This window comes from Galeopterus variegatus, unplaced genomic scaffold (assembly GCF_000696425.1).
Source record: "Galeopterus variegatus unplaced genomic scaffold, G_variegatus-3.0.2 Scaffold6656, whole genome shotgun sequence".
NCBI lineage: Eukaryota > Metazoa > Chordata > Mammalia > Dermoptera > Cynocephalidae > Galeopterus > Galeopterus variegatus.
This window is the reverse complement of record NW_007732767.1, coordinates 73,774-89,865: the sequence shown is the minus strand read 5'-3', so window position 1 is coordinate 89,865 and position 16,092 is coordinate 73,774. Positions and strand designations below refer to the sequence as shown.

The following is a 16,092-nucleotide window of genomic DNA, read 5'->3' as shown; positions in this document are numbered from 1 at the left end:
TAATTTCCTTCTATACCTAATTTGCTGAGACTCTTTATCATGAAGGGATGTTGAATTTTGTCACATGCATCTATTGAGTTAATCATGTGGTTTTTGTCCTTGGTTTTATTGATGTAGTGTGTCACATTTATTGACTTGCATATGTTGAACCATCCTTGCATACCTGGGATGAATCCTACTTGAATATGGTGTATAATTTTTTGACTTGTTGCTGTATTCTCATTGCTAATATTTTGTTGAGGGTTTTTGCATCTATGTTCATCAAGGATATTGGCCTGTAATTTTCTTTTTTTGTTTCTTTGTCTGGTTTTGGTATCAGGGTGATGCTGGCCTCATAGAATAAGTTTGGGTGAATGGCTTCCGTTTCAATTTCTTAGAATAGTTTGAGGATAATTTGTATTAATTCCTCTTTAAAGGTTTGATAAAATTCAGCTGTAAAGCCATCAGGTCCTGGGCTTTTCTTTGTTGGAAGATTGCTGATTACTAATTCAATCTTGTTGCCTGTTATTCGTCTGTTCAGGTTTTCTATTTCCTCTTGGTTCAGTCTGGGTAGATTATATGTGTCCAAAGTTTTATCCAGTTCCTCCAGATTTTCATATTTGTTGGCTTACAGTTGGCTTATAGTAGTCTCTAAAGATTCTTTGTATGTCTGTGGTATTGGTTGTAATGTCTCCCTTTTCATTTCTGATTTTTGTTATTTGGGTCTTTTTTTTGTTAACCTAGCTAATAATTTGTTTATATTGCCTTCTCAGAAAACCAACTTTTTGTTTCATTGATCTTTTGTATTGTTTTTTGGGTGTCTATTTCATTTAGTTCTGCTCTGATCTTAATTACTTCTCTCCACCTACTACTTTTAGGATCAGATTGTTGTTGTTTTTCTAGTTCTTTGAGGTATAGTGTCAGTTTGTTTATTTGAAGGCTCTCTGTTCTTCTGAAGTGTTTGTTGTAATAAACTTCCCTCCTAGTACTGCTTTTGCAGTATCCCACAGGTTTTGATATGATGTGTCTTCATTTTCATTAGTTTCAAGAATTTTTTTGATTTCCTGTTTAAATTTTTCCTTGGATCCCTAGGTCGTTCAGGAGCCTGTTGTTTAGTTTCCATGCATTTGTATAATTTCCAGAGTTTCACTTGTTATTGATTTCCAGTTTTAATCCATTATGGTCTGAAAAGATTGCAGTTTTAAAAAATTTTCTGAGACTTTATTTGAGACCTAACATGTGGTCTATCCTGGAGAATGGTCCAGGATGTGCTGATGAGAAGAATGTATATTCTGTAGCTGTTGGATGAAATGTTCTGTTGATATCTGCCAGGTCCACTTGATCTAAGGTGTAGTTTAAATCCTGTGTTTCATGGTTGATTTGTTGTCTGAAAGATCTGTCCAATGCTAGGAGAGGGGTGTTCAGGTCACCCAGTATTAAGGTATTAGATTATATCTCTTTCTTTAGGTCTATGAGTATTTGCTTTATATATCTGTCTTCTACCTGGATAGATCCCTTTATCATTATATAGTGACCTTGTCTCTTTTTATCGTTTTTAGTTTAAAGTCTATTTTATCCAATGTAAGAATAGCTACTCCTGCTTGTTTTTGGTTTCCATTTGCATGGTAGCTCTTTTTCCATCCCTTCACTTTTAGTCTGTGTGTGTCTTTACAGGTGAGGTGAGTCTCTTGAAGACAGCATATACTTGGGTCTAGCTTTTTAATGCAGTCAGTCAGTCTGTGTCTTTTGAATGGGGAGTTTAATCCATTTATATTTAGAATTGTTACTGATAGATATTGTTTTACTCCTGTCATTTTACTGCTCTTTGTTTAGATATTTTAAGTTTCTTTTGTTCCTTTCTTCCCCTTTCATTTTTTGTCTTCAATGTTAATTGGAAATTTGAGGTGGTATGATTTAGCTTCTTTCTCTTTCTCATTTGCATTTTTGTTTTAACTGTGGGTTTTGCTCTTTCTTGTCTATCTTTGATAGTGATTATTGTTTTTCAGATTCCAGATGCATGACTCCCTTGAGAATTTCTTGCAGGGCTAGTCATGTGTTGACGAACTCCCACAATTTTTGTTTGTCTGGGAAATAACACTACTTCTCCCTCGTTTCTGAAGGATATCCTTGCTGGATACAGAATTCTTGGCTGGCAATTTTTTTCTTTTAGTATTTTGAATATATCATCCCATTTTAATCTGGCCTGTAGGATTTCAGTTGAGAAGACTGCTGTTAGCCTAATGGGGTCTTCCTTATAGGTGACTTCATGCTTTTCTTTTGCTGCTTTTAGAGTTCTTTCTTTGTCTCTGAGCTTTGCCAGTTTGACTGCAGTGTATCGTGGAGAGGGTCTTTTTGGATTGAATCTGTTTGGGGATCATTGGGCTTCCTGAATCTGAAGATCTTCATCTCTCCCTATACCTGGGAAGTTTTCTGTTATTATTTGCTTGAATAGGTTTTCAATGCCTTTTCCTTTCTCCTCTCCTTCTGGAATACCCATGATTTGGATGTTTGAGCACTTGAGGTTGTCTGTGAGTTCTCTTAGATTTTCTTCATTAAAAAAATTTTTTCCCCCTTTTTTTGGTCCACTTGGGTTATTTCAAAATTACCATCTTCAACATCTGAAATTCTTTCTTCTGTTTGCTCTAGTGTTCTCAAGCTCTCTGTTCTGTTTTTCATTTCATTGAGTGAAACTTTGATTTCTAGAAGTTCTGTTACATTCCTTTTTAAGGTATTAATCTCTTTGTAAATTTCCTCCTTCATATCCTAGATATTGTTTTCTTGTTTCATTGTGTCCTCTAATTGAGTCTTCTTTTATCTCTTTGAGTTTTCTGAAGGTCATTGCTTGGAATTCCTTTCAGTCATTTCAAGGGTTTTGTGCTCTATGGGGTCTGGTACTTGAGCATTACTGTATTCCTTTGGTAGTGTCATATCTTCTTGTTTGTTTGTATTTCTAGTATTTTTTCATTGATGTTTGCTCATTTGTTAGAGCACTTGTTTCTTTTGTTACTCTGGAGTTGGCTATGAGGAGAAAGATTTCCTCTATTTTGCAGATTTTTGATACTCTTCTTTTATTAGTATAGTTGAGTTTAACAGTGGGCTGCCGCTGCCTGTTGTTGATCCTGGCTGCTACTGTGGTGGTGAACTCTCCTTGTGGTGGTAGTAGGTGTGGCAGGGGCTGTGGTAGACCACCTCAGCTCCTGCTTGGGTGGTGGGCAGGGTTTTCTGGGATTTGAGTCTGGGCCCCTGGTGGAGCACAGGGCTCTGCTTAACTCTCCTTGTGGTGGTAGTAGGTGTGGCAGGGGCTGTGGTAGACCACCTCAGCTCCTGCTGAGGATTTGAGTCTGGGCCCCTGGTGGAGCACAGGGCTCTGCTTACCTTGACTCCTGCAGGTTGACTTTTGGATAAGGGCAAGGTTTCTATGTTACATACAAAGCAGAATCATGTGAAGGAATAATATTATTTTCGATAGTAATAGAGATTAGTTAAAACAGAATGTGAAGAATTCTGCATTCTTCCCTGTGAAAATTAGTAATCTTCAAATATTTTCTGTGTTTTGCCAGATACTGACAATATGAAGCCATTGAAGGGTGTAAAAATTCTGGATCTATCGAGGTTTGTATTGGTTCATCTATGTTTTGGTGATTGCGTTTTTCCCTTCTCTCAAAAACATTCATTTATTTTTTGCATTATAACAGGATACATATATGTTTATGCTGAAATTTTGGAGAACAAAAAAAGAAAAGAAAAATTTGTATAAGCTCTAAGAGACAATTAGTGTAATATTTATGCATTTTTTCCAATCTACATGTTTATATATAATTTTAAAAAACAAAAATTGGAGCCATATTGAAATTACAGTTTTACCCATATTTTAGATGAGATTGGGTGTGCTCAGGGTGGTATGGCCATAGACTCTACCCATATTTTAAGCATAATGTTTTATTTTGAATGTTTTCCTGTGTCATTCAAAATTCAACAAAAACATAAGATGATATATTATTATATAGATGTCACATGCTTAATCACCCTCCAGTATTTCAGTATTATAAATTAGGTTTCTTTGTATACAAATCTTTGCCAAAGTTTTGATTTCTTCCTCAGGATAGAACTGTAGAAATAGACTTACTGGATCAAAGGGGATATATATTTTTTTAACACTCTTGATACATATGGCCAAATTACAGTTTTAACAACTTTGATTCTTACTAGCATTATATGAGCTTGTCTCTGTAAATGAACAATTAAGAAAATAATTATTGTAGAATTTTTCAAGATTGTTATTTACTTATTATTGTTAACATTGTAGAGTACTGGCGGGACCTTTTGCTACTATGAATTTAGGAGATCTTGGAGCAGAAGTTATAAAAGTGGAAAGACCAGGTAAAGCTATTGCTCTCTTTAAAAAATAGAAAAAAGCCAATGAATATTTTCAGCAATTCTTTAAATATTTATGGTTGTCACCTGTATTCGTCTGTTTTTGTTGCTTATGACATAATAACTGAAACTGGGTAATTTATGAAGAAAATAATTTTATTTCTTACAGTTTTGGAGGTTGGGAAGTCCATGGTCCAATGGACGCATCTGAATGGCCTGAGCAACAGAGAACTAACTTCCTCACTCGCTGTGCTTATAAAGCCATCAGAACCATGGTCATTACTCCATAAATGGATCAGTCAATTCAACAAAGGCATAGTCCTCACAATCTAATTACTTCTTAAAGGCCCCACCTTTCAAATACCATAATTGGATTTCCCACTCTCTTAACATTCTCACAATGGGGGTCAAGATTCCAGTAAATGAAATTTTTGGGGACACATTTAACCCAAAGCATTATCTATAAGTGGGATGAGGAGAGAATTGAAATGAAATGATTATTTTCTCTTCATTTCTTATTTTCCTTTGAACCTATACTAATCATCTCCTTACTTTTTATAGGCACTGAGGGCTAAGGCTCAAGCCAGTTCCTTCTCATGCACCTGAAAGTGTCTGTTAGAATCCAAGATGCAAGATGTAATAACAATGATAACAACACTTATTAGAGTACCAGACACAGTTCTAAGCATTGCCTATTTTGGTTTATTTAATCTTTACAACAACTGTATGGGTGATGTTATTATTCATAGCTTATAAATGAGAAAACACATGCACAGAGAAATAAAGGAATTTGTTCAAGGTCATACAGCTAATAAGGAATATCCAAGCACTGAGCTCTGATCCTGGCCACTCTTAGCCCTGTGAAAGCCTTATGTTGAGATTAGAGTGAGCCTGGCCACACTCCCTCATTGTAGGATGGAGGGAAGGCTAGGACAAGGGGAGGATAAAAGGAAAGAAATTAGGATACAGAAGACAGAAGAAAAAGCAATCAAAGCCCTTCAAAAAGGAGCCCAAATACCCCAACCTAAGTCAGTCTTTTCTTTTTCTAATAAAAGAAACATTTTTCTGTTTTACAATTTTAAACGTTTTGAGGGGAAAACACCTAAACTTAGATCAATTCTTTTTTTTTTTTTATTTTTAATTCACTTTTTTGTTGTTGTTTTGGTGGCTGGCTGGGTTTTTATGTTTTTTTATCTGACATTTTTCCTGTTCTTTCTTCCTTCTTTGTCCACCAAATAAACATATTGTGTATACAATTCTCACTTTTATATGGTGCCATCTTAGCATTTTGGTGTTTAGTTCATGGTTATTGATAAAGTTCATAGTGATAAAGAGATAAAGTTCATATTGATCTAGTTCACAGTTATTAATAAAGTTGCCTAGAAAAAGTGCCATTATTGTGTGCTGTTTCTCTCCAACAAGCACTTAAAGGGCACAGCCCATGTTCTTTATGTTCTCTATATCATCCTATAAACAGCTTGTTTTGGAAGTTTTCTAAAGTTATTATTATTTATGCTTCAAGATCTGATCCTATGTGTCTGGAACAGAATTCTCAAATCAGTGAAGATGGTGTAGCACTGAGTAGTGTGGATATATCTTAAGACTTTCAGAAGACTAATTTATAGTTAAGTCAACTTACTAATTTACTGTAAGTGATAAGCCCTATAAAGTAGAATACTCAGTCTGGGAGACTCATTTTCCTGCTAAATAGATCTTCTTAAGGAGCCAAAGTAGTTAGCAGAAGATTCTCTGATCAGCATGAGGAATATTGTATATTGTATTTTATTTATTTGACCTGATGCTTACTAGTCTTAGGTGGTAGAAAGACCTAGCAAGTCTAGAGGTAATGCTTTGTTTATGTAGTCAGCGATGTTCATAGCTTTTGGTTATTGCCGGATACATGCTGAAGAATGTTTACTTTCTAGTTGAACATCTTTTATTTTTCCCCCCCAGTTTCTATAAAGTCTTTAATTTGCACATTGCTATTTGATTTCAACACCACAGCACTTCCTGATTTCAACCACTGAGATTCTTGCATCTTCCATTCCCATATAGAGCATCCAATCTAATTTTTCTTGCTATTTCAGGTGGTCCCTAGGCTAATATTTGTATTTATAGCAATTTTATAAGTTATTATTCCATATCTCCTTAGGTCTATTTCTCCTTTGTACTTTTTGGTTTCCACCATAGGGGAGACCTTTCTTTGTCTAGAGTTATTATGTCTTATCCCATGTTCCTAGTAAGTGTTTACTGTTCCTTTTTGGACTGATTACTCTGACTCTCTCTCTTAACCATCCTGCAAATACATTTTAATGTTAATATGATATACTTTATTGTTTTGGGTTTTTGAGATAGTTATTCAACATGGATATGAGGAAAAGTGACTTAGCACTTTCATTAAAAGTGACTTGGTACGATTTTCAAATTTCAGTGGAGAACACTATAATCTCCTTTCATGTCCGCTTCTCCAGTTCTTCAATTAAGTAAAATTTGGTTGTAGTTTTCTGAGTTAGGACTCAGATTATTCTTATTTGTGTAAGCAATGAGCATATCAAACTTAAGTATATCTTTCTTCTTTTTTTAAGAGCTAGCCGCTCAGTGGGTGTAATCTGTGTGCCTGCAGGACCAGGCAGGGAATCTAAATGTGTAAAGTGGGCTGGGAAGGTCAGCAAATGATGCCACTGAAGTTCCAGGATTGTACCCATGAGGAAGGGATACGAGGCCAGGGATATTGGTCTTTTTTGTTCACTGCTGTGTCTGCTCTGCACATATCAGTGTCTGTGACATAGTTGGTTCTCAATAAATATTTGCTGAATGAATGAATGTGTTGAAAGGTCATTTAAGAATGACCTGTCTGATCGTGAAGATCCAGAGTCACACATGGATTTTTCGTGAAGCCTCTGACTGGTTTACTACATATGGGAGATTGCCTTTGCAGACTCTTGCCCTTCATTTTTTCCCTCAATGTTTTTGGTACGCCATTCTGTTTGGTACTTAATATTTATTGCTTTGTGTCATTATTGGTTCATCTCCGGTTAGAACTAATGGTTTTCTTCTCTGTCCTGTGTGCAGTGCTTCTCTTGTGAATTTTTCCTGTTTTCGAAAAGACTACGTCTGTTTTTCTTGATCAGTTTCAATGAGTAAAGTAAAATGGCTAATACATTATGTCATTTAAATGACTAGAGTTTAAAACTTTAGGGGCCGGCCTGTGGCTCACTTGGGAGAGTGCGGTGCTGATAACACCAAGGCCACGGGTTCGGATCCCATATAGGGATGGCCGGTTTGCTCACTGGTTGAGCATGGTGCTGACAACACCAAGCCAAGGGTTAAGATCCCCTTACCGGTCATCTTTTAAAAAAAAAAACAAAAAACAAAAAAAAACTTTAACCCACATTCACAAAATCTCTTTTTTGGGGGGGTGGGCAGCACTAGTGATAAATACTTTAACTGTAATTGCCTATATGTTGATTAATTTCTCATATCAATATTTAATGAGAACCTATATTATAAAAATCTAATTAAGTGATACCATTTTGTGCCATTTAATAATTGATTCATTTTCTGAGTTATATCTAAACTTTTTTTGTCCATTGCTTTGTGGGCAAAGAAAGTATTTTTTCTGTAATTCTATAGTGTTATCTTTGGATCAAACAAGAATACATTTCAGAATTACTTGTAGTAGATTTCCAGAATAAAATACCCTATTTTTGGTGGTTTTACACTTTCACTTTGAAGCAAGACCTACAATTTTATTCTAAAAGAGTATTTTAAATTGACATTTGTGATTCAGTAACTTATTTTGCCTTTTCTGATTTGTTGTTGCTACAGAAATATTTTATATTTCTGTTTTATTTTTGTATTTCTGTTCTATACATAGTCTTGAATTCCACTTTTTCAGAAAGACTCACATCATTATTCTGATTTAAATTAAATTTAACAAAAATTTTTTGCAGACTCAACATTTTCTTTGCTTTGTGATTCAGTAACTTATTTTGCCTTTTCTGATTTGTTGTTGCTACAGAAATATTTTATAGTTCTGTTTTATTTTTGTATTTCTGTTCTATACATAGTCTTGAATTCCACTTTATCAGAAAGACTCACATCATTATTCTGATTTAAATTAAATTTAACAAAAATTTTTTGCAGACTCAACATTTTCTTTGTATGGTCAATGTGGAAAAACATGGAAAGAGCTGACAGACTTGCCAAAAACTGAGTAATTTTTTCCCCCTAAAACCAGCCATTTATTAATCTAATGACTGCCAGTAGGATATTTCCTTCTGGGTTTTGACTTTCAAGGAGGGAATTTAGTGAAAGAGGATATGGAAGAATTCAGTGATTAACACGAATAGGTAAAGATAGTGGGCAGCTGTAATGAGCTCCTGCGGCCCCTGCATTGCTGCTGATTCCACTGGGCTGAGCTGATCTTGTTCAGGCACCTGCGAATGTATATGAGTGAGGCTGTTGGTTTCAAATGTCTCATGATGTTTCACACTTAATGATTAAGAGCTCATTTTATTATTTTTAGGAGCTGGTGATGATACACGAACTTGGGGGCCACCTTTTGTGGGGACAGAAAGTTCATATTTTCTCAGTGTTAACCGAAATAAAAAAGTAAGAATATCTTTCCTTTTCTGGTTTCTTTGTGTAATTCTCTCATAATAATAAAACTCTTGATATCATCATGGCTTGTTTTTTTCTTTCTATTTTTGTAGATGTAACTAATATTTCAAATAAGGTGAAGTTTTATTTATTCACCAGTCACTAAATAGAAATAATATGGCTTTTTACTAATCTTTCTGCGAAGAAGCTTAAAACATTTTATGAGAATTTATAATGGAAATAATTTTATGAAAGAGAGAAATCATATAATTCTTTACATTTGTTATACTTTTAGAGAATGCTAATTGCCTAACACTTGTTATTACTGAAAAACATTTACTATAATCCTTGTTATCATCCTAACATATTCTAATTCCAAATAAAATCAGTAAAGGTGATTTAAATATTTCTTCATGAGGAAAATAAATTTGCTTTAAGAAGAGACTGTGATATGAATGGCTTTCTTGTTGAGCTGTCAGTAATAAGAAAAACCTTTATTATAGTATTTTAATATGTATATATTTTTTTAATTTTTAGAGTATTGCTATTAATATCAAGGATCCAAAAGGGGTGAAAATCATCAAAGAGGTACAGTGTGCTCTATGAAAGGCATCTTATCACCTAAGTTGTAATTATGGATTTGAATGTCAGAGTAAAGTATTTTAAAAGTGTATTTCATTGACAGTCCTTACTTTTTTATAAATGACATTTAAGAATTTAACTTGACTTTTATACTTTTATACTAAGTATAATGTACTTTATAATTTCTTGTATATTGTGTATAATTATAGAATTAACTGCTATTGACTGACTGCCTACTCTGCGTCAGATCCTGGGCTTGGGCATTTTACTTACATTATCTCCTCTAATACTCAGAATTTGCCTTATAAATGAAGTATTAGAATTTCCATTTTCACGGAGGGGAATTGAGTCTCATGGGGCCTAAGCGTTGCTACAAAGATTACATAAGTAGTAAAGGGAAAAACTGACATTTTGAGGCTGGGTCAAGTCACTGGAGAGCCCAGGCTTTTTCCAGCACTTATCCAGATGGCCTGTGTGTCCAGCCCTGGTCTCAGTATCTTTCTTTGAGGGGCAGGATTGCGTAATGGTTAAGGGTATGTACCTTTGCATGGGATTCAAATCCTGCCTCCTCTACTTTACTAGCCATAGTGACTTCAGGCAGGTTACATAACTTCTTTGTGCCTCAGTTTCCTCTTCAGAAAACTGGGAATAATAATATTACCTACTTCCTAGGGTGGTTGTTAGAATTAATATGTGTAAGATGTGTAGAAGGGTGTCTGCCACATAGTCAGCACTCATTAATTATTAGTTATTATTTCCTGATGCACATGTAATTGGATTCATCATGTGAGGTGAAACTTGTTTGCCATCCTTGTTAAGATTTACAGCCTAATCTAAGGATATGTATCTATTTGATTAGAGAACTAAGTCCCAAATTTGTTTTTTACCGAAGCATCAACTTTAGCTTCGTTGCTTTGCTGTTACTTTATCTGTCTGGATGATTGAAAGATAATCCTTTTAATTGTAAAGATCAGAATCAGTGATCATTCTCTTTGGTTCTGTTGGGCCAATCCAGCATATTTAAAATTTTTGTTTACTTGGTATATTTTGAACCCAAAGCTTGAAATTTGTCCTGATCTTACAACCCTGCTTTCCTATATATTTTTCCTATATATTTTTTTCTATAGCATATTGTAGGTTTGTTTGTTTTTGTTTTCAGTTGAAACTCAGTTTGATTTTTCTAAATTGTTCTAGGTATTCCTTAGTCTAATCAAGTTGACGCCTAAAATTAACCATCACAATGGATAATACCTGTTCATGGGCAAATAGGTTAATATTTTAGTGTGTCATATCAAACTTTCTTTCATTCTCTTGTATATTCATTTTTCCCCACAGACATGAGATAATACCATGTATAATGTTTACATATAATCTTTTTTTTGTTACTTCATATATTATGAATACTTTTTCTATTAACATAACTTATTACATTTATTTTCTTGTCTCATCGAAACAGCAAATTTGTGGTCAATCTGGACACTTTACGTAATTGAGATGTGATTTAGGATTCTATGGAAATCTAAAAATACTAATACCACACATGATTTAAAATTATTTTTGTTGTGGTAATATATGTAAAACATAAAAGTTTCCATTTTAACCATTTATAAATATTCAAGTCAATGTTATTAATTACATTCATCATGATGTGCGACCATTTATTTCCAAAATGTTTTTATTATCCCAAACAGAAACTTTGTATCTATTACATAGTAACTCTCTACTTCCCTTTTCCCCTCAGCCACTGGTAATCCCTAATCTACTTTCTGTCCCTATGAATTTGCCTATTCTAGATATTTCATGTAAGTGGATTCATACAATATTTGTACTTTTGTGTCTTGCTAATTTCTCTGAGCATAATGTTTTGAAGGCTTATCCATGTTGTGGCATGTATCAGAACTACATTCCTGTTTCTAGCTGAATAATATTCCATTGTATGGATGGATACATTCATCTGTTGATAGACACTAAGGTTTCCATCCAAGTTTTGGCTACTGTGAATAATGCTGCTGTGAACATTCACATACAATTATCTGAGTCCCTGTTTTAAATTCTTTTGGGTATATGCCTAGGAGTGGCATTGGTCATATGATAATTCTGTGTTTAATTTTAGAAACTCCCAGAGGCTTTTTAAAATTAAAAATAATTTATTAAATTCCATTTGCATAAGGTACTATGTCATGTACCATGTAGAACAGTTGCAACAAAGAGATTACCAGTATACATGCCTAGATGTGTTTGATATGATTTATTTAATGCTTACAGGAGTGCTATGTAAATAGTAGAGTCTTGGGTAAATTTGTGGAATAGATTTAGGTGTAACTGAAGTTTGTATTTTATTTAATAGTCATACATGCCCTCCAATTCCCCAAGCAATGTTTGGTAGAATCATTAACAATAAATAAATGCATCTCTATTGGGGCTCACCCTGGAGCGTGCTTCATGAAGCTGCCCACTTGGGAAGCAGCTCAGTGTAAAATTGGCACCTGAAATTTGGAAAGAATGCCTGTATATCTTGAGATTTGAGGTGCATACTTGAAACCTTTCTGTCTCTGTCCTGTATTTTAATATATTTATCATGCCTCTTCTGACAGGTGGCCACCAGGGCCTCTGGTGCCTCTGTTTCATGAGCTCTGGAAGATGACAACTTATTTCCTTAACTTGCCTCCAGAGATTCACCCCACCCCCAATTTTGTTAAGTCACACAATTCTGTGTATACATTTCAAATTTAGTGACAAAATAATAGACAGATTCTCAATTTTTTTACATTTACATCTAAAGTTTATATTAACCCAACCTTTTCCATCTAGAGCAGATGTTGGCAAACTATGTGGGCCAAGTCAGGCTTGTTTTTGTATAACCCATGTAAGAATGGATTTTACATTTTTAAAGGTTCTTGAAGAAAAATAAAGAATGTGTGGCAGAGGATGTATGGTCTGCAAAGTCTAAACTATTTACCATTTCACTCTTTATAGAAAAAGTTTGCCCACCTCTGATCTAGACTCTTATTCTCTTACGTTAGTTTGTCCATATGTAAATATATTTAAATCTATGTCAACATGGCAATTAAAAATTTATTGAATAATTATTAGGCACCTGGATGTGTTCAAGAATTACTGTAATGAATGTCCTTGTACAATTTTTGTGATGACTTTAAAAAAGACTTTAAAAAGTTTGTGGTCATAATTGAAATTTTGAAAAAAAATTAAGTTTAAGGTTCATTTGCCCTCTAATTGCCATAGTGGCAGTTTAGGAATCAAAATATGGATCCTGTTTCTGACAGTTACTGGTTCACTGGGCTGTAGTTTAATAGTTTGGGGAAAAAAACCCCAAACAAACCCAATGGTTCATTAAGTACATTTAAACTCTTTGGAACGAAAGCATGTGAAAAGTATAAAAGCTTTTCAGAATCATGTTTATATGTATTAAATGAATGTTATAATGAGGAATATTATATAATAGGGATGGAGGGAGTAGAGACATTGTATTCAGTTTTCTGTAAAGGTTTTAAAAGATGTTTTTAATATATTTTATGTATTTATATTCCAATTTTTCTATCTAAACTTCTGAGAATATATTTGGACAGACCACGTAGCCTAGATATTAATTCAAAGGAAGCAGGATCCATTCAATACCGTGTATTTACAAAAAAATTTAATAGCCATTATTTTACTGACAGTAAAACTTCAAGTAGTTGATGAGGGCTTTTATGTTTATCTAGTTCTAGTTCATCTGTCCTTTGATTTTCTGCACTCTCACAAAGTGAGGATCAATTGTGTATACTGAAATTAAAATTCTGTCCCATGGGGACTTGTTGAAAGTTTGGAAGTTCCTTAAGAAGTCTGACTCATCTTCCTCTCTTCCTTCAGCTTGCGGCTGTTTGTGATGTATTCATGGAAAACTATGTCCCTGGCAAACTGTCTGCAATGGGCCTGGGCTATGAAGATATAGACAAGATTGCTCCACACATCATTTATTGCTCCGTTACAGGTATTTCAACCCCACCCTCACAATGAGTAGGTTTTCCAATTTCTGTTTTCTTGTTCCTATTAGAGACTTCTTGCTGGTGTTGGTTTTCTTGAAGTGATTCTGCTTTCCACCACTCCAAACCATTTAGGCTGAACATTAACTGTTAAGGAACATTAACATAAATGAACATTTTCATAAACTTATTGGCTATTTGGATTTCTTCTTTAAATTGTCTTCTTATGTTTTGTCAGTTTTTACATGATGTTTTACAAATATTTACAAGTTTGTTATTAACTCAAGTTTAGGAGAATTAAAGGTGAAATTGGCTTTAAGATAATACAGAAACTCAAATACCCTTTTAATAAGTTCCGAAGTGCTAATAAGCAAAGGAAAGGAAAAGAGTGCTATTGCTATAAAGTCTTCTGATTGTTCAGCCTTTGCCACTGAACCTCGTGCGTGCGTGTGTGTCTTTAGGCTATGGGGGAAAAAGTCATAGTGCTACTTAGTTTTACATGTTTTATAAGTACTTAACTGTTAATTAGGGTACATAAAAGTTGCTCTTAAAATAGAAAGTTGTATTAATAGTTTTCGTTAGAAAAATTCATAATATTTTCAGTTTTTATTCATTCATCCATCAAATATTTATTGCAATTCTGTGATCTGCCAGGCAGTATTTTAAGGTTCTGGGATACAGGGGGAATAAAGCATATCTGTCCTATCTAGGAGATTTATATTTTAGGTTAGGGAGAAGTTATTAAATGAACACTTTTGGTAATTGAGTCTGGTAGTGATAAGGGCTAAAGAGAAAAATAAACAGGGCAAGGGGGATGGGGTGAGGAGGAGCTATTTTATACCAGAAGGTGAGAAGTTTTCATCGATAAGGTGACACTTGAGCAGAAACTTGAATGAAGTAGAGGAGTGAACCATATAGACATTGGCAAAGAGCACGAATACCAAGAGCAAAGGAGGCAAGAGTGTGCGGGGCCTATTTGAAGACCAGCAATGCCAGTATGGCTGATGCAGAATGAGCACAGGGGTCTAGTAGGAAGAAAATCAGGGAGATGTTGGTTAGCAAGATCATAAAAGGCCTGTGGGCTACTGTTAAGGAATTTGGCTTCTATGGTGAGTAAGGTTGTAAGCTAATAGAGGGTTTTGAGCAGAAAAGTGATATAATATGACATATTTTGAAAATGATTCCTCTAGCTACTGTGTTGTGAGGACAGAGGTGGTGGAAGCACAGTTATGAAGCTGTTGAAATATTCCAGGCTGGAGATGATAGGGGCTTGAATTAGGGTGGTTGTGGTGCAGGTAGTTGAAGAGTGATAGGATTCCGAATATGTTTTCAAGATAAAGTGGATAGGATTTGCAGATGGATTACATGTGAGTATCACAGAAAGAGTGGAGTTAAGGCTGACTCGAAGGTTTTGGCCTGAGCAATTAGAAGAATGGAATTACCATTTACTGCGATGAACAAGGCTGGAAAGAAGTTTTGGTAGGGAAATGTGAAGAATCAGATTTTGGATGTGTCTTGGTTAGATGCCTGTTAGATATTCACGTGGAGATGTAGAGTAAGGGATTGGATCTAAGAGTTAGGAGTTCAGAGGAGATGTAAAATTTGATAGTTGGGAGCAAATTTGAGGCTAGGGTGAGGTAATTTGGAGAATAAGTGTAGCTAGAGAAGGGAGAGTCCAAGAGGATAAGCCTGATGCACTCCAGTGACTATATGATTGGAAGATGGTGACGACACAGTGCAGGAGATTGAGAAGGAATTGTCAGTGGGGTGGGAGGAGAACCTCCTGGCCAAGTACAGAAATCTTTGTTTTCATAGATAGGGTAAGCTTAAAAGCATAGATAACTTAAGCAGAAAGGCATAAAGCATGTATAGGATCGGAATTACTTGTTTTTCCTAAGTTCACTATGCTCTCTCTTACTTCAGAGCCTTTGCACATGATATTCCCATTGCTTGGAACACTGTGCCCTCACCACCCCTGGTTACTCTCTTTTTGTCCTTTAGATCTCAGCTTGGATGTCATTACTTCGTGTGGACTTTCTTGATCCCTTAAGATTCATTTAGGTGTTCTCTGTCATGTTTTGTATTTGCCTGTTTACCTGTCTGTTTCCCCCACTCTCCTGCAGGCTTTTGTTCTATTCCCAGTTCCACCCACAGTGCAGAGCACATGGTAGGAGCTCAAGAGCAGTTTCTTAAATTAGTGAACACGTAAGCAGAACATGACTAAAGAGGTTTTAATAGCTGCCACTTTCTCTGCATTCCACTTTTCAGAGATAAGAGTAAGTGGTAAATATTATGCTTATGTCTTCCAAAAAATCTTTTAGAAGATAGCCTGGGGTTAGTTAGTTGGCCTAATCAGTTATTTCTTTTACAACTTATCCATGGCACTATACAACGATCATTGCTTTCAGGTACAAAAAGAACCTATGCCATGAAGTAAATATTCAATTATTTTCATAGGTCATCATACCTTAGGCCTTTTCTTAAGGCAGGAAGGGAGCTAGTGCATTTAAAAAGATTTTAAAAAGGAACTAAGCAAAAATTTTACTTTTTATATTTCAGTAAATTTACCTTA

At 34.9% G+C, this 16,092-nt stretch overlaps 1 protein-coding gene across 1 annotated transcript in view; it reads left to right on the top strand.

Moving 5' to 3' along the window:
* LOC103606528 (succinate--hydroxymethylglutarate CoA-transferase-like) overlaps window positions 1–16,092 on the top strand; it is a gene marked incomplete at its 3' end in the record, with an annotated part of 97,163 nt that overhangs the window by 31,951 nt on the left and 49,120 nt on the right. Inside the window, exons 3-7 of the mRNA XM_008591113.1 lie at window positions 3,540–3,591; window positions 4,286–4,359; window positions 8,882–8,967; window positions 9,493–9,543; window positions 13,408–13,528. Of these exons, the coding sequence (XP_008589335.1) occupies window positions 3,540–3,591; window positions 4,286–4,359; window positions 8,882–8,967; window positions 9,493–9,543; window positions 13,408–13,528 (384 nt within the window). The remainder of the gene's footprint in view (window positions 1–3,539; window positions 3,592–4,285; window positions 4,360–8,881; window positions 8,968–9,492; window positions 9,544–13,407; window positions 13,529–16,092) is intronic.